The sequence below is a fragment of the Ahaetulla prasina genome, chromosome 6 (assembly GCF_028640845.1).
Source record: "Ahaetulla prasina isolate Xishuangbanna chromosome 6, ASM2864084v1, whole genome shotgun sequence".
Lineage (NCBI taxonomy): Eukaryota > Metazoa > Chordata > Lepidosauria > Squamata > Colubridae > Ahaetulla > Ahaetulla prasina.
The window spans coordinates 46,365,400-46,383,018 of NC_080544.1; the positions used below are offsets into that span (position 1 = coordinate 46,365,400).

The 17,619-nt window shown below is 34.4% G+C and overlaps 1 protein-coding gene across 4 annotated transcripts in view; it reads right to left on the minus strand.

Moving 5' to 3' along the window:
• PLEKHA1 (pleckstrin homology domain containing A1) overlaps positions 1–17,619 on the minus strand; it is a 40,922-nt gene that overhangs the window by 9,703 nt on the left and 13,600 nt on the right. For 3 of the 4 annotated variants that reach the window (XM_058187768.1, XM_058187767.1, XM_058187766.1), the window contains exons 4-10: positions 16,216–16,261; positions 15,523–15,620; positions 13,153–13,284; positions 12,288–12,428; positions 10,417–10,485; positions 2,767–2,831; positions 292–355 (exon numbers count right to left, since the gene is read on the minus strand). In XM_058187768.1, coding sequence (XP_058043751.1) covers positions 292–355; positions 2,767–2,831; positions 10,417–10,485; positions 12,288–12,428; positions 13,153–13,284; positions 15,523–15,620; positions 16,216–16,261 — 615 coding nt within the window. The remainder of the gene's footprint in view (positions 1–291; positions 356–2,766; positions 2,832–10,416; positions 10,486–12,287; positions 12,429–13,152; positions 13,285–15,522; positions 15,621–16,215; positions 16,262–17,619) is intronic. The other variant, XM_058187769.1, reaches the window with a different exon arrangement.

Genomic DNA, 17,619 nt, shown 5'->3' on the forward strand with positions numbered 1-17,619 from the left:
TCTACTTTCTGGCAGTCTCTGAGTCAGGCAAAAGTCGAACTTATCTTGCTGAAGTCACTTACTGGTCTCCTGCCTGCTCTGAGGACTTTGCTAGGACTTTGGGCAGAGCTGCAGAGGCAAGCCTGATTCGGATTTCCCTGACCCGGCCGTCAGCGGAGGAGTGGGACACGACAGATTCGGAGCCCCTAGTTCACGCTCTTTTTAGTTGCAAAATTACCTTAGTTGTGGCTATATATTTTAAAGCAAATGGAGTTTGTTATCTTACATAAAATATATAAATAGAAGACTTACTTGTACATAAAATGTTCGAGAAGTTGTTACAATTTCAAAAAGATTGTCTCTCATCATAATATCACTGAAAAACATACAAAAATGTAAATGTACGTATTGTTAAAATCAAATTCTAGCTCATGTATCTGACAGAAAAATGTATTCTATACAGTTTTAAAGTATCTGCTTTGAAAGTAATCAAATTACATGGAGGTAGTCCTCATTTAATTATCACTATTAAGACCAGCAACTTTAAGCAAAACAATTGTTAAATGAAACTGCTAGTGTGCTTATGATCTTATTTCGGCTTCTCTTTGCTTTAGGACAGTAGTGAAATCCAATTTTTTTTACTACCGGTTCTGTGCGCATGGCTTGGTGGGCGTGGTGTGGTGTGGCTTGGTGGGCATGGCAGGGGAAGGATACTGCAAAATCCCCATTCCGTCCCCACTCCTGGGGGAAGGATGTTGCAAAATCTCCATTCCCACCCCACTCTGGGGCCAGCCAGAGGTAGTATTTGCCAATTCTCCGAACTAGTCAAAATTTCACCCCTGCTTTAGGACCTGCAAAGATCATAAATGCAAGGACTGATCACAAAACAATTTTTTTCACCAGCATTGTAACTGTAAATAGTTGTTAAATTAGGACCACCTGCACTATATAGATAATCCCCGATTTATGAATATTTGGAATTTCCATTGATGATGATGATGATGATGATGATGATGATGATGATGATAATAATAATAATAATAATAATAATAATAATAATAATATTTTAATTTTTATACCGTCCTTCTCCCGAAGGACTAAGACAATTGTTATACCTGATTAGTGGATTATTATTATTTTTTGCTAAACAAATTACTTTAACTGTTAAGTGAATCATATATTGTTAACTGAATCCAGTTTGTCCCATTGACTTTACTTGTCAGAGCTGGCTGGAAAGGTCACAGATGACGATCATGTGGCCCCAGGATACCGCAAACATCATAAATACATGCTGGTTGCCAAGAGCCAAAATTCTGATCACATGATTGTGGGAATGCTCTGACAGTTGTAAGTGGGAGGTCCAGTCATAAGTAACTTTTTTCAATGCCACTGTAACTTTGAACAATCACTACAAATGGTTGCAATTTGAGACCTACATGTATTGTACACTATAGCATGTAATATACCCCACCTCCCGTCTTCTACCACCAGCTCAAAGCATTTACATTATTAAGACTCTAGATCAGGGGTCTCCAACCTTGGCAACTTTAAGCCTGGTGGACTTCAACTCCCAGAAATTCTGGGAGTTGAAGTCCACCAGGCTTAAAGTTGCCAAGGTTGGAGACCCCTGCTCTAGATAAGCAAGTTATAGCTACTGTATTTGAAGTTATGACCAGACTGGCTAGTGTTTAGATTATATGTACATTATTATCATCTTTTTGGCACAACCTCAATAAGGATGATAATCAGACAAAGACCAAGCTAAGACATACACCTGTACTTCCAGATTTACCTACTATCTCCTTCTTTCAAAACTCAAGGCAGATATGTCCACTGCTGAATCTTACCTAAGCTTTCTCCTCAAATTAAACAAGGCAAACACAGGATAAAAAATACATAAAAGATGTCCTAAGAAACTTTATAATGCCATAACAGAATCACCTGGTAAGTTAATGAACTGCATGCTTTGATGTGTTATTTGTGTTTGTAGCTAGGAAATCTTTAGGAAAGAGTTTATTTAGCCCCAGGGTGATTTTTCATTCTTTTACAAAGGCATTATTTTAAAAACCCTGAACAATAATGCAATCAACCCTTTCAAAATAATACATCTGATATATCCCCCTACTTCTATTCATTCTTCTATCCAAGTGCTTTGCATAAGAACGTAAGTGGTGCCCTGATAAATGACACTTCTGGCCATCTAGTCCAGCAGACTATTTTTATTGCGACCACCCAACAGCACAAAGAAGCCGATTAGTCTCCCAGCAGATGGCTTTCAGAAGCAATCAAACTGCCATCAAAACTAATACTCACTGTTCCCCCTGACTTTCACGAATTGATCCAACCCTTTTTTTAAAGTCAGCATAGCATTTTTGGCATCATATGCATCATTTTATACCTGCTCACATTGAATGTCATTTGCCATTTTGATATTCGCTTCATTAATTCGCAGAGATTTCTTTGAGCGCTTGGTAGTCCTTTACTACTCTGAAACATTTAATATTATCAGCAAATTTGGCTCCTCTACTAATTAGACTTAATTCCAGACAATTTTAAATGTGTTAAAAAGCATCAGCCCTTTCAAGTCATGTTCAAGGTGACTATTTCTCTGCAGTTTTTTTGAAAGCACTCCTTGGAAATGAGTTGCTTTTTTTTTAAACTGCCCAATCTAATCATATTATAACTTGATCATAAAGCAAATGAAATGCATTAAATGATGATGAGAAATAATGTGACCAGGGTTCCTTACTCCAATTACATATGATTTGATGCCTTTACAATTCTCACCTTTGTTTACATTCTTGGACTTTATGAACTTCTTTCAGTGGTATAATCCGAAGAGGTTCCTTATCCTGAAAAATTAGAATCATTAAAATTTTAGCAAGTAAATATCAAAAATATGTGTTGTACAAACCTGTTTTGAAGGGGAAAAATGCCAAATAGAAAATTTATTGACAAAATAAAAGCTATATGGACAAAAGGATAAAAGCATTTTTTGTGAGTTTGGTTAACAGAAATAACCCAGTTTCTTCCATACCAGGTTGATTCCCTAGAGAAAGGAGGAGCCCAGAAAGAATTCAAATAGCCAGTTAATATCTTAACAAAAAGGAGACTGAACAGTTTATTTCAGTATTCCACAATTAACATTCTGTGAAAATAATACAGGTAGTCCTCATTTAGTGACTGCAATTGGGGACCAGCAACTTAATTTTAAACAAAGCAATTCTTAAGTTAAAAAAAAGGGGACAGCAATTGTGTTTTTGATTTTACTTGACTCCAAACAGATAAGTAAGCCCAAACAGCAAGAAAAGTTTCTGGAACTCAACTCATAAGAAACTGTGTAAAAGAGTTAATCTTATAGCTCTTTTTCTCCACTGCTCTGGCCTTTGGAATGTTCACCCTGGTGCTGGTATAATTAACAGGAAGACAATGTTTCTTAATGTTTTTCCCCACCCTCCCAAAGGCACCCAGCATTCTTTTATCATGCTGCCTCTTCCCCCAGGAGCTGAAAATCCTTCCTGCTGAAATCCGAAGCAGCATTTTCAGCCCTGAATGATGAGACACTCATGCGTGGTCTGCAAAAGGCCTCCCAAGATATTTTCTACCCATCTGAGGTAACCTGTGCTCCTTACCTTACCTATGCTGCCTCCCTGGTAAGAAGTTAAAACTCTAGCTTAGATTTTGGCTCCTTCTCAACTCTAGATGTTGAAAGAGCTGCCTGCCAAAGAATGTCAAGTCTCTTTTCTGCACATTACTCCACCCTGAAGTTTAGGTTCCCTGTTCTTGCACTCTTCCACAAAGGTGCAGAGGGAACATCTCTGGTGGGGTGCAAGAACAGACCTCTGCTCTTCAGGATCTGAGCTCTGTTTCTCTACCCGCTGGAGGATTTTAGTTCCCCTCAACAGGCAACACTTTTAGCCAGCCTCCAGAAACCTCCTCATGGGGAGTCCTCTTAGCAGATGGAGGCAGCAGCTTATAATCTTCCTTTCAGCTCCCCCATTAACTTTCTGGGAAGACAGTGAAGATTGCAAATGGCAATCACATTATCACAGTGTGCTTTACAACTTATCATAAATATGAATATGACTATGGGGGTGAAGGGCATGGTGTTACATGTTATGACAGACTGAAATGCTTTACAAGCCATCAAGCACCTTTTCCAAGGCCGCTGTAACTTCAAACCAATGTTAAACAATGGGTGGCTATGTCCAGGACCACCTATAGTGAAAAACTGATTAGGGTGTCATCAATTTCAGGCAGTAGCTGAATGGCAGGGAGTATGCTAACCAACTAATTAAGGCCACAAAGAACAGAACTTGTGGCTTGCAATTTTTAGGGACATGCTGCACTCTGAAAGAAAGCAGCTCAGGAAAATGTTACTTATTTAGGCAATCTTTCCACTCTGACAGAAAAAGAAAGAAGGGGGGAAAGTCAAAATTACTTTTTCATTGCCATTACAACGGCAAATGAATGCTGTCTGTGGCAGTCACTAAACAATATATCATGGTTACCAAATGATATTACACTATAATCTTCTTCCTCCTTTTTTATTACTTTATAGATAGTAATGTTTATTGGGAATTACTTATATTCACCAAAATTAGATGCCAGTTATTGCAAAATTTTGCTTACATTAAAAGACTTAATAATCTAGTTATACCAGTAGTACACATATTAAAAACACTGTAGAGAAAATAACTAGGATCTTTTCCATGTAGAATAGAGATAATACAATTTATAATTTACTCGGCTTGAGGAGCAGTTTACACATAGTTTTCTGTTTCTTCCCAACCATATAGAGAAGAGAGAACTTATGAGCTTAATAATAGTTCAAGGATATAAAATTACATCCTATTGGTCTCTTTAAAGTAACAGGGCAATCTATAATTTTAAAGGACAAATATTATTTAAACGTTCAGTCACTATAAAATATAAACATTGTGATTTTTGGAGAGACATTATTGTGCCTAATAGCTACAGATTTCAGAAAGATCTGAGCACATAATTTTCAAATGTGCCAAACACAGAATTGCAATCTGTATGGAGCTCCCAAAGGATGTCTTGGATACAGAAAAATTACATAATTTCTGAAGATGAACAAAGCCTTCAGTCAAATTGACTAAGATGTTTTCTTGACAGAAGTAGGGTGGTTATAAAGATTTCTTGGTAGTTTTCCACCTAAGTATTAAGCAGGACTAACCCTAGTTAACTTTTTAGCTAAATATCCTGGTCAAATGAGTTGGCTGCTGAATTTCTGAACCCACCCAGCTATGTGATGTCGCCATATGATCTCCCAGAGTAACCTGTCTTCAAAATGTGCCATCTCTTGACAATCAAAACTTTGCCCTGATGTATTTTAGAGGAAAAGAGGCATATTCGAAACAGAATAAAAATGAGCTTAGTTTGTGATAAGTGTATTTTAATTACATTAATAAATTAATATATATGCTTGATCAGAGAATATATAAATCAAAGTATTTAGCCTGGTGGTTTAAATTAACAAGGACAAGACACAAATAATTTAAAGAGAGCATATTTCTAATTGCTGTAATTACTTTTGTTTATCCATTCACAATTAACATAATCTGGACAAATATCACACCATTCTTTTATAGAGTGGGAATTAAAACTGATAGTTAGCCATATTAAATTTCTGACTATGTTGAGTGATGAATGAAAATATAGATTTGATGCATACTAATGTATTCAGGTTCTGATCTAAAGTTAATTCTTGTGTAAGCAATAAGGATTTCAGGATTTCTGAAAACTTTACAGCACTAAAAAAGAACACATGAACATATCTGAACACATTCTAATTTGTGACAGAATAAAAGACTGAATAAATATATTAATTTTTACATTTTCTTTCATGTAATACGGTGCAGAAGATATGTATTGATCTTTTTCTCAAACTGGCAAACTATAATCTTTCAAAACCTTTTCTGGGCGCCATCATGTGGTTGCTCTAAGGAAAGCAAATGCACACTTAAAACTTCACTGTTAACTCCAAATGAAGCTAATGTAAAATGTCCCATTGTAAAAGGACATTTCAGAAATGTTTCATATTTCAAGAGCAAATCTGTTCATCTGTTCTTTCAAATATTAACTGCCAGAAATGTGACTATAATTACATTTTCAGAAATAGTAAGTAGTAGTGTTTTTTTTTCTTTTATCATAATGCTTCACTCTGATCAAGATCCTGCTGGAGGAATCTGTATTGTGTTTTCGTATAAAAATTTCAGAAATGGAATACTTCTTGATGTTCTGGTAGTTATTAAAAAGTATATGCAACTTGACAGTTTTGAACATCTTCACTGAGATCCTATATACTTTATACACAGGAATGAATATTTGCAGGATTGTTTCCAAGTACACTTATCTTAATACCAGTAATTATTATAGATAATTCATTCTGTAGCCCATTGACACTATAGTCTCATAGTGTCATATATAGGAAGAACTAATCACCTGTGAAGTTTCTTAATTTTCATACTTTTTTCATGCATCCTGTTTAAAGAACAAAGAACACTTAAAGAGCTAGAGGCAAACCTGAATCTAGTACCTCTCGTACAAGATTCAAGGTGTCAGCTCTTCATGGGAGTCTAGACAGGAAACCAAAACCATAAGTATTCATATTACTTTCATTATCTTGCAAATCTGAAAGCATTTCCCTCCCCACTTGCTTTTATTTTCCAGAGAACTAGAAGGGTCCCTTTCTTCACCTCCACTTCTCCTGTGGCCTGAGATACTGAGATACTTCTAATCAGACTGTTCTCTAGGCTGTAGCTCTTCCTCCTTCCAAAGTTATTCTCACAGCCCATAACACACGGTGACCAAGAAATCACTTTAAAACAACTGACATTTATTCTTGACATATTTATTTATATTTATAATTTATTAAATATTTATTTGTATTTATAATTTATTATTTTCAACTTTTAAAAAAAATAATGCTTAGCAACAAAAACATATAAGCTTTTGCCTGTTAAAGAGTTTTAAACATATCCTATCTAGATAAAGAACAAATTAAAATGTTATCGTTAGTTTATTTCTTTCAATAGTGAGTATATATATGCAGTACTTGATACTTGCAGAATATTTTTCCCACATGGAAGGGTATGCAAATTACTTTGCATGATCCCATCTATATCCAAGCATTTTCTGGGATATACGGTAATAGCATAATAAAGGCTTTTAAATCTCAGGAGATTATAATCTGCAAAATAACTCAAATATGGTCAGCAAATTTCATAAAGCAAGACATAATTCCTGACATTCAGTTAAAAGCAATCTGAGAATTGAGAGCCATTCCTTGCAAATCGTCTGAGTAACCTTTCAGGTTCATTTTAAAAAATGAAGCTGAGCACCTGTATGGAATGGGCAGTGAAATCAATGAAAAAAGTCACAATAGCATTTTCAGAGCAAGTTCAATGTTGTAAACATGTTTAATTTAATATACTTGGTTTAAACAAAATTTTAGAGACTTAAAATTGTTTTTTCCAAAGAAATTGTTTTTTCCAAAAGGCTTGAGGGCAGAGCAGGGCAGTCCATGATTTGTCCACCATGTCCTTACAATCTTCAGCAGAAAGTTAGCATGCTTGTGCATAAGGCGGTACACTTATCCATTATAATAGTAGCAATAATTTATTTTACTAAAATGGAATAGCCCATATATTCTAGAGTTGGATTTCTTGTTATATTTGCAGATTGTACCCCTGCTGAAGCATAAATGTCAGTTCCAATGCATTAATGCATAAAAACAAAAGACAAGAAAACTTCAAGGAATCAGCTGTAACACCCCACAACAGAAGCAGAGAGACACAATTTGATCCACCTTGATGTTATGGTGCTGGATATTCTCTTACCAATGGTGGATGAGACACAATCTGAATCATGAAACCCCCTTTCTGAGATGGTCCTTAATTATTAGCCAACTTAGGCCATTCTTCCACCTTCAGGTGACAAAATGAAGGTTGAAATAGGTTCCCCCTTGATAGAAAGAAAGGGTCAATTGTAAGATTACTGAATCAGAGCTCCAACCCTACTGAAAAACCATTACATTCTGAGAGCCTGTAAGTAGAAGTCAAAAAATTGATGAGTTGATTTTGTTTTGTATTTTACTCTCATTGATAAAACATAATAAATATATTTAACCAAAAAAAAGGTGACTTGATGCAACCATGCAGGAATAACCAGGAATACTCTGCAATGACTTAAAGGCATGCTCCTACTATAAAGTCTCAAACTTTAGTTTCTGGCACTACTGAATAATATTAATAACTCAGGCAGAAAATTTCTCCACCTGTTATACCTCCATATCCCCCACATAATTCTGATACTGCAGACATTTTTGTTTGTTTGTTATCATGCTGGATTTTTCTCACCCTAAATATCTAAACAGAGGGTAGGATGAATAAGAATAATTTTAGAAATCCATTTTAAAAAGTGTCAATTCTTCATCATGACCTGAAGAATGTTCCAAAGGAGAACTGTAAAGCAGGTTCTTTTTCTGTTGTAAGGACAATTATGCAAAGCTAATCTACAAACTCTTAGCCACTGGAGATAATAGAAAGACCAACCTACATGATAACACTATCTACACTGAAAAAAACTGGTTATTTCTCATCTAAACAGGGGTTCCCAAGCCAAATCTATGGGGCTGGCACTGCACCATGGCATGCCAGAAACTGGCCTGCACAAACATGTGAAGCCCCATCCACGGGATGCAGTCAGCATGCGAAACCACACACCTCCAGTTGGCAGAAATCCTCTCTTCTCGGAACTGGTCCCTGGTGCCCAAAAGGTCAGGGGGAGCTGATCTAGGGTACCTATTTATACTGTATCAAGAAATCTTCTAAAAATAGTAAAACTAGTCTACAAATAATTATTAGATCTTTATTGCTACTTATGTCTTTTGAGAATAAAGCTGATCAAGACCAAGTAAAGCTCAAACAGAAACTAAAAGGATAAAACAGCAACAATAAAAAAAAAAACCACCAGCCATGTCAACAAGCGTACATTTTTCATGCTTAACTTTACAAAATGTTACCATCAATAGTTACAAGATAAATTATGTTTGGGAATATTTTTCTATTTAAAATAGAAAAAATGTAATACAATATAAAGAATATGCAAGAATAATTATAAGGCATGAGTGAATCAAAAGTATATAATTCTCTGTTCAGTTATAAATCAACATGACATACAACATTGTTTAGAAAGTATATTAAATGTTATTAATACAAAAACATTAAATCTCCTTTTTTCTTATTTGAAAAATGTTTCAATGTTTTAAATTAACAAGAGTGGTTGTCTATAGTACTAAAAAACTAGAGATAAAGGGAATGGCATTTTTCTAATATTCTAATTTATTGTCTTTTAAAACTGCATTCCATCTATTTTTAAGAAAACCACCACTATAAACCATCCTTATTATTTCTGGTTCCATTATCTCTGGAATAGATAATAGATAATATTTATTTTCAGATAAATATTCTGAAAAATTTTCAGATTTATTATCTGCTGTAAAGGATTTCATATGACTACAGGTTTTGGTGTGTGTTTCTGTTTGGAGGAGAACTTTCTTTTGAAGTATTTTTTTTTTGTATATTTTACATATGTGCAATATAAGGGACAGTCTTCTAGATATGGAGATACATAAAATGTTATGTTGACCACCTGATAAAGATTCAGGAGAGACCTGGGCAAACATTAACACATACAATGTATACGGTTCACGGAAAGAGCATTAAAAAAGCAAATGAAAAGATATTTGCCCTAAAAGGCTAAAAGATAAATTGGGCTCTAAAATGAAAGTAATCCAGTTGTTGAAATTTGTGTAACTTAATATCTGTTTCTTTTAATATATCTTCCTGACTTTATTTTCTCAAAGTTGCTCATTCTGTTTTTAATTATCCATTGGCACCCTTGAAATAATGAAGAGTATCTGTATAGTACAATTCTAAATATTGGCATTATGTTCAGACTAGGATAGATAATTATAACAACTGCTTTTAATTATTCATCTTTAATTCAAAATGAAATCAATGTGCATAACAGAAAAAGAAATAAAGTGCATACATCTCTGTGTGTTTAGTTATTAAAAATTCATGTTTTCTCCAGTTTACATTTTAGAAACATTACTTATTCAGAGCACTAAGTTATGTATGGAAAGTGATAATCCTATTATTAAATCCACTTTAAAACTGTCAGTAGCATCATTATATTGGAATCTAATTATTGCTCCATTCACTATATATTAGAATGTCCATCAATTAAAGGTAATGGATACAAAGACAATTATGTTCTAGATTCTGTTTCTAAAAACTGATTTTTCTATCAAAATAATGGAAACAAAGCAATTATGCATTAATACATTTGGTCAAAATATTTCTTCTTAAGTTTTGCTTAATCAAATAGATATAAATGGATACTTACCAGTTCTGATTTAAAATAGCCAATTGAGTTTTCATCAAGCTGGAAATATCTTCTTTTCCAGTTCTTCATCTATGTATATAAACAAAAATTTAATAAATATATTTTAAAGAAACATGTTATTTTTTTATTCATTGTTTATTCATTTTATATCAAGACTACATGTTGTTTTTCTCATATTCATATTTTGTGCACTATTCAGGTCTAGTTCCTTAAATCATAAGCATTTTTCTGATTCAACTTGAGTATAAGCGAGGATGTTTGCACAGGGTTCAAAAACTGCATAAGTTTATAGTATTCATTAGATGAAAATGGTTCTAAATTGGCAGGAAAAGCTGATTGTCCAATATGCAACAAGAGCAACCAGAAAAAAGATAGCAATTCATTCTTTAGTTGATTGTAAGTCCTTTACAACTTGCTCTCCTCCACAAGAGAAGAAAAACCAAAACGAATTGTTTGCTGAATCAACACCCAAAATTCCCCAGCCAGTATGGCCATTGCTAAGAATCTGAAGAGTGGAATGCTAAGTCCCCAAGACTGGGAATCAGTGGCTGATCAATTCAGTGCTCAGATAGGAAAGACGTCTTCATATTCAGTAACAGAGATAACAGTAACTGGTCATCTGCAGCAGCTGTTGCTAGTATTTTCTAAGGCTCCAATTTGGCATCAAATAGAAGTAAAATTGAGGACTTCTTTATATTACAGGTATTCCTCAACTACAATTGACCATAACTGAGTCCGAAATTTATGTTGTTAAGTGAGAAATTTGTTAAGTGAGTTTTACTCCATTTTACAACTTTTGTTGCCACAGTTAAGTGAATCACTGAAGTTGTTTCATTAGTAACATGGTTGTAAATCTAGCTTCCTCATTGACTTTGCTTGTCAGAAGGTTGCAAAAGGGAATCACATGACCCCAGGACACTGCAACAGTCATAAATATGACCCAGTTGTCAAGAATTCAAATGTAAATCACATGACTGGGGTTGCTGCAATGGTCTTAATTGTGAAAAATGGCCATAAATCACTTTTTTCAATGCCATTGTAACTTTGAACTGTCAGTAAAAGAACAGTTGTAAGTCGAGGACTACTGGTATACTATTGTCAAAATCAGTGATTCCCAAAGTGTGAGCCGCGGCTCCCAGGAGCTGAATATCTGCGCCCGCTGGGTCTGGCGCTGATGCGCCATTTCTGGGGCGTCTGGTGCGCATGCGCAGTTGCAGGTCGGATTTCCGGGGGAGCCGCGGGCGAAAAAGATTGGGAACCTCTGGTCAAAATAATTAATATGGTAAAGTTTCCAATACAGGAATTATATTATATTATATGAAAAAATTCATGATGCATACTGCTGTACACTATGCAGTTCTATATTTGGTTAGTGAGTGATAATATGCTGATAATATGTACTAAAAATTCATTATAGAGATAATTTCAAGTGGATTTCCTATGGTCCTATTTTCACATCCAGTACATATTACAATAAGCAGTCCTGTTACCAAAACAGTATTGTTCACATGCCCAAAGAAGTAGAATATGAGTTGAATCAATGCAGAAATATCAGAAATACCTGAAACAAAGCGTTGAATTTGAAAAAGCCTTGGCCTTGATTTTTTTTAAAAAAAATACTAATTACAGGCAAACAACAACAGTTGCAATAATTCTAAGAACCTTTCTTCAAGAACAGTGACCAAAACACATGTAGCTAATAGTACCAAATAGTATACTATTTTTTTTCTTTTCTGAACCTTTTACTCCAAGAAACATTATTTCTTTAGTGTTTTGGGGAATCTGTTCTACATGGGTTAAAAAACAACACCTTTGCATTATATATTGCATAACGTATTTCATTAATCTCAAAAGGTACTCTATCTGCTTACCACTGCTCCCTGTTTAACACAATAGCCTGCTTTGATAACTGGATTGTCTGGAGGATACTTAGTAGTAAAGTATGGAAGATGGCTTTGGGACCGTTTCAAGTAGCTTTTATCAGTTTCACCACATTCATTTCTCTCTTCTTTCTAGAAAAAGTAAACAAGATAATTTAGAATAAAGAAAGAAAAGTTGGTTTTGCTTCCATATCTAGAGAGAATCGGATTTATACAGCTATGATCCTTTCATCTATGTTTTACATCAAGTAAGTGATATAAAAATTATTTTCACTAGATAAATGTACATTGAAAAGCAAACCAAACATTTTAAAGATACTGGGGACAGAGTTCTTTGTGTTGTTCTGGAATTATATCCTTGGTACACCCTAAATATAGAGATCAACTATTTCACGTTTCTTGGAGACATCATCACAAAATTTAATAAACAACCTTCAAAAACTGCTTTTTAAATGCTAACTTATCATACAAGTAAGTGAGCTTTATGTGTTCCACAAAGACCCAGAAAATAATATAGCTACAAATCAAAGAATCTCATATGCAACCACAGATATACAGTAAGTTTCACACTGACTAGAAAAGCTAAAGAACAAGGACAATCCTCCTTTCACTGAAGGCAGCATATCATAAGCTAAAGGAGTTTGCAAATATAGGCAAACTAAAACTTTCCATCTAAGAACTACTTTTATTTTTTCTTCTAATATGAAAATTAAGAGGTATCTTAACTGCTGCAAGCATAAGGCAATGAAGCATCTTGACAATCCCTCACCCCTTTTTCAAGATCAGTTTATTCAACATCAATAAGAAGGACAACATCCCAATAATATATCTATTATCTTGGAACTGGTATTGTTACCTGAGTAGGCGTAATTATGGGAACACCACCAACAATTTCTGTTCTGTAAGACATTTGTTTTCTTATTCCCAAATTTTCAGAATGATGCAATGCATTATCAGTATGACACAATGAGTCAGCCTGCTTTGGTACCTGAAAATAGAACATTATAAAAATACTGAACTGAAATGTATTTTCTAAATCAGGCTCTCTCAGAATTTGACTATTCTTGTCTATTTTTAATTATTCAGAAGTAAGAGAAATGAGGCAAATGTTCAACATTTCCGATATCCCTTTTGGATCTCTTTCTTAAGACATGGCTAAATTATTTACTTTCCTATCTTTTAAAAGTTGCTTTAAAAAAGCTATTTTATTCTTTAATAACTTAGCTGAGATGTAAAATCTTAAATCTCCTCCTACTGATTATTTTTAAGATTTCATTCTTTTACCAGGATGAGGCAGACTTTCAGAAATATTTTTTTTAATGGTGCAGGAACATGGTGCAGAAACAATAGTGAAGAAAGTTACATCGTATGTTTTTCCATCACTTACTAAAATCAATATTGATGCAAGAAATTCACTCACATTCTTAAAAAAAATTTTTTTTGTGGTTTCTATTCTTTTCTTTTAGGGTGCTCAACAACAAATGCAGAGGGTTTTTTTTAGAAATTCTAAAACAAACAAAACCACATCTACTTCTCATAGAGTTTAAATTTTTCTAATTTCATTGAGTGAGGCATAGATGCAGCTATTGTTGCATATAATATCAAGATATTTTTTTTAAATCAGAAGATTTCTTTGTAGCAACAAGCACGATAAGCATAAATTCTCTTCCAAGTTAAAGAAGTTCCAATCAAAACTATTTTCACCTGATTGATCAAATGTTTTCTTCTTTTCTAAAATGCTGAGCATTGATATCTAAGATTGATTGACTTTGTCATAGGAGCTGTGGTGGCACAGTAGTTAGAATACAGTATTGCAGGCTAATTCTGCCAACTGCCAGCAATTCAATTCTCACCGGCTCAAGGTTGACTCAGCCTCCCATCGAGCTCAATAAAATGAGAACCCAGATTGTTGTGGGCAATATGCTGACTCTGAAAACCACTTAGAGAGGGCTGTAAAGCACTGTGCAGCATATAAGTCTAAGTGTTATTGCTAATTATCAAGACATTTTAAGTAACGTTTGTGTTCTGTCTCCCTTCGTCTCCATCCAAGCGATGGCTTAATTAGCCGGCACTATCAGCTCTGGCAGCAAACTAGTGAGCGTCTGCCAAGTGACTCTGTTATTTCCCTTGATGCCGATGAGTCACCCAGGAACAAACAGTACTTCAGCTCTAGTTAAGCAGTTGATCTGCCTGCTACGAAGAGGCATAGCAGCCCTTGCTGGTTTTATATCCTCTGAGGTGTGCTCCATGACTCAGCACTTCCTAGGCCTGCCCCACCCCTGCTTCTGTTGTTCCCGCCTTTCCTGCCTACAAAACCTGGATCTGGAGGCATGGCCTGGGGGGGGGAAGAGTCAGGGAATGGAGGCCTCGTTATCTCCTCCAGCTGGCCTGCCTTTGGCTCCTGGAGCTGAGCCAGGGAAGCCGGTGCTCCCGAGGTAAGTCCTGATGGCCCTTCCCCCTCACAAGTCACTTTCTGGCAGGGGGCCCGGCTTGGGAGGCGCAGACACAACAATTTGCTTTCATATAGCTCTGATTTGCAGGTCCACATGATAATGCAAGTATAGAATCTGATATACCATTTATGACTTACTGAGATCCTAGCATGGTAACTATTACCTAAAAGAGTTCATAAAATTCCTAACCTGGGATCTCAACATGGTATCTTAATGAATTTCCTTAAGTCCTAACTACTAGAACTCTTTTTGTCCTACTCTGCTTTTTAATTGTGCTATTTTTTCCAATCTAATGGAATGTTAACAGGTTAACTCCATCCAATTATGTCAGCAGGGTAACTTTCCCAAAACAAAATAGAATGAGACTAAATTTCACAATACTGTTAATTTCCCCATTCCTAAACCCTCTTCCTGGTAGGTCATGAAATTCAGGATTGAGTTATTAATGGAACAGAAAAAAAATTCTAAAAGCTAAGCTTTGCTTATAAATATATATATTACTGTTCAGAAAAAAGTAGATTTGAAAAGTATTTTGAGAGTGGTACAGCTTTTTGTAAATGGGCAGCTTTTTGTAAATAGCAGCCATTTATTTTGAGTGCCCATGACATTTCCTCAAAATGTCAAGTGCCCCCTTCTGCCCCAGAGTGGTTGGAAACACCTATTTTAATCTGCCAAAATAATATAACCTTGAAATACTAATGAAAGTTCTTATAGTTGCCCCATTTTAATGAGACCCTAAGCAGAATAACCTAGAAGTCAAAATGATCACTTACTGTGATTTTTGTAGCTTTGTTCAGGACATTTACCCATTCAACTAAGTCTTGCTGATCATTGGCTTGTAAAAAGTATTTCCTCATTCCTGCATTCATGACTGTTGGAGAGAAAAAAAATATATAGACAGATTAAAAATTCAACATGTGCTTGTGTGAAAAATAAAGACATTTTCACTTTGTCTAAAAAAAGACTTAAAAGTTGGGAACCATAATTTTTGATATTAGTACATATACTGCAAATTCATGAAGATATTTTTCTTTAGATTTTTTTAGTCCCCCTGATGTACGATATATTAATATACATTTTATTAAAATAATTACCAAATTGTACTTTAAGATTGATTTTTTTTTCAAAAACCAAGAAAATAAATCCAAAAAAGCAAGCCAAAAATATGCCATAACAAGCGGAATTCAAAATCAAAGCTTGTAAAACAAAAATATTGTTGTTATTTCTTATATATACCATTGGCAACTGCCATTTTTATTATAGGATCAGCAGAATCATCCTTTTTAATATTTGTTCTATAAAATACTGGATTTTTATTTTTAAAAAAAAACATTGTTCTCTTTGTATTAGAAAGAAAACATAGAATAAACTAGTATTCAAAAATGTCAATGTTTTAAAATGAAAAAGCTTATTTCCATACCAAAAATTATTTATGGTGCATAATTTAAAGCCTTTTTAAAACTTACCAAAACAGAATTCTGCCTTTGGCCTCAGTTTAGTTGCATCACTTACCTAACAAAGTGGAAACACTGGCATTATATTGTGTAGCATGTATAAATAGTATATATTTTAGTATAAGTTTATATATTGTAATATGTAGATAAATCAAGCACACTGCTGTTCACGTGGGTCTATGAAATGAAGCAGTGAACTGATGCAAGAACAGCATTTTTTAATCTTTGTTTCATATGTTCCGTCACATTCTACCACTAATACATACTTTCTGAAAAGTTAACCATGTGTGTGAGTTGGGTAGCCATATAAATTTGTTGAATAAACCTCTATAAAGTGTTAAGTTTACAGGCACAAGCTATCCTGTATGTACATAAATTTCCTATTGAAAATACATCATGTTCAACTTCCTTCTATGTACCTAATGTAATCTCTGAGTTCCTGGATGTTGTTGAACTGTAATTCACAGCATTCCTTGGACTTGGTCATACTACCTGGGACTATTGAGCGTTATCGTTTAGCTATGTCCAGGATTCTGCATCCCTATTAGCTATTCAGAGCCCTGAGAAAAAATTGATTGTGAATAAAGTACTCTATAATAAAAGCATGTCTCACTCTTTCTCTAAACGTGCACAGACCAATACCTTGTTTTTGAACTTTCCAGGAGCTCATTCATTAATTATTGCCCTCTCATGTCATCTCATTTTTCCAACTGTAACATGCATTTGTGATCTTATATTTACCGATCACTTTCATCATGGGTTCCCACACCTCTTCTTTGAGATGGAAAGAGAATAAATAACATGGTACTCTTGTTTGTTTAAAAGATTTGCACGGCCACTCATCTCAAACCATAACTGCTTTATCTTCTGAATTTTTTTTGCAACGTATTCCTTTTTTTCTTCTGAAGTAAAAGTGTGATGCACAGTTGTACCAATTTCTCCCCTACCTTATTTTACATATTTCATACTTAGCCATTCATTGCTATTTATCATATCCATTTAATTAAAAATCTAGTTTTCTGGAAATACACATTCTAGTAATGGACACATTTTATTAAAAAATTGTTCAGTGACATAGAGGAGCGAATACCTGAATTTAACTTCTTGATAAAACTGGAGCTAAACAGAAACTATTGACATTACAATAAGCAAAAGGATATTTTATTATCTGATGTTACTATATAAGCTTTATTTATCATGGACAAATAAAAAAAGCTTGAAATATGAATTACTACATAATACCAGAAAAATGATATAGTCAATTAATCCAGAGCACATCTTACCTTACACAATAAATACGATGAGTGGCCGATAAAATCAGCCATATGTTTATTTTTAATATCTTATTCATGTTAGAAAAATGTCCGTTCAAACATAATATTATATGTGTATTGTTGTATTAGAAGCCCTTATTGT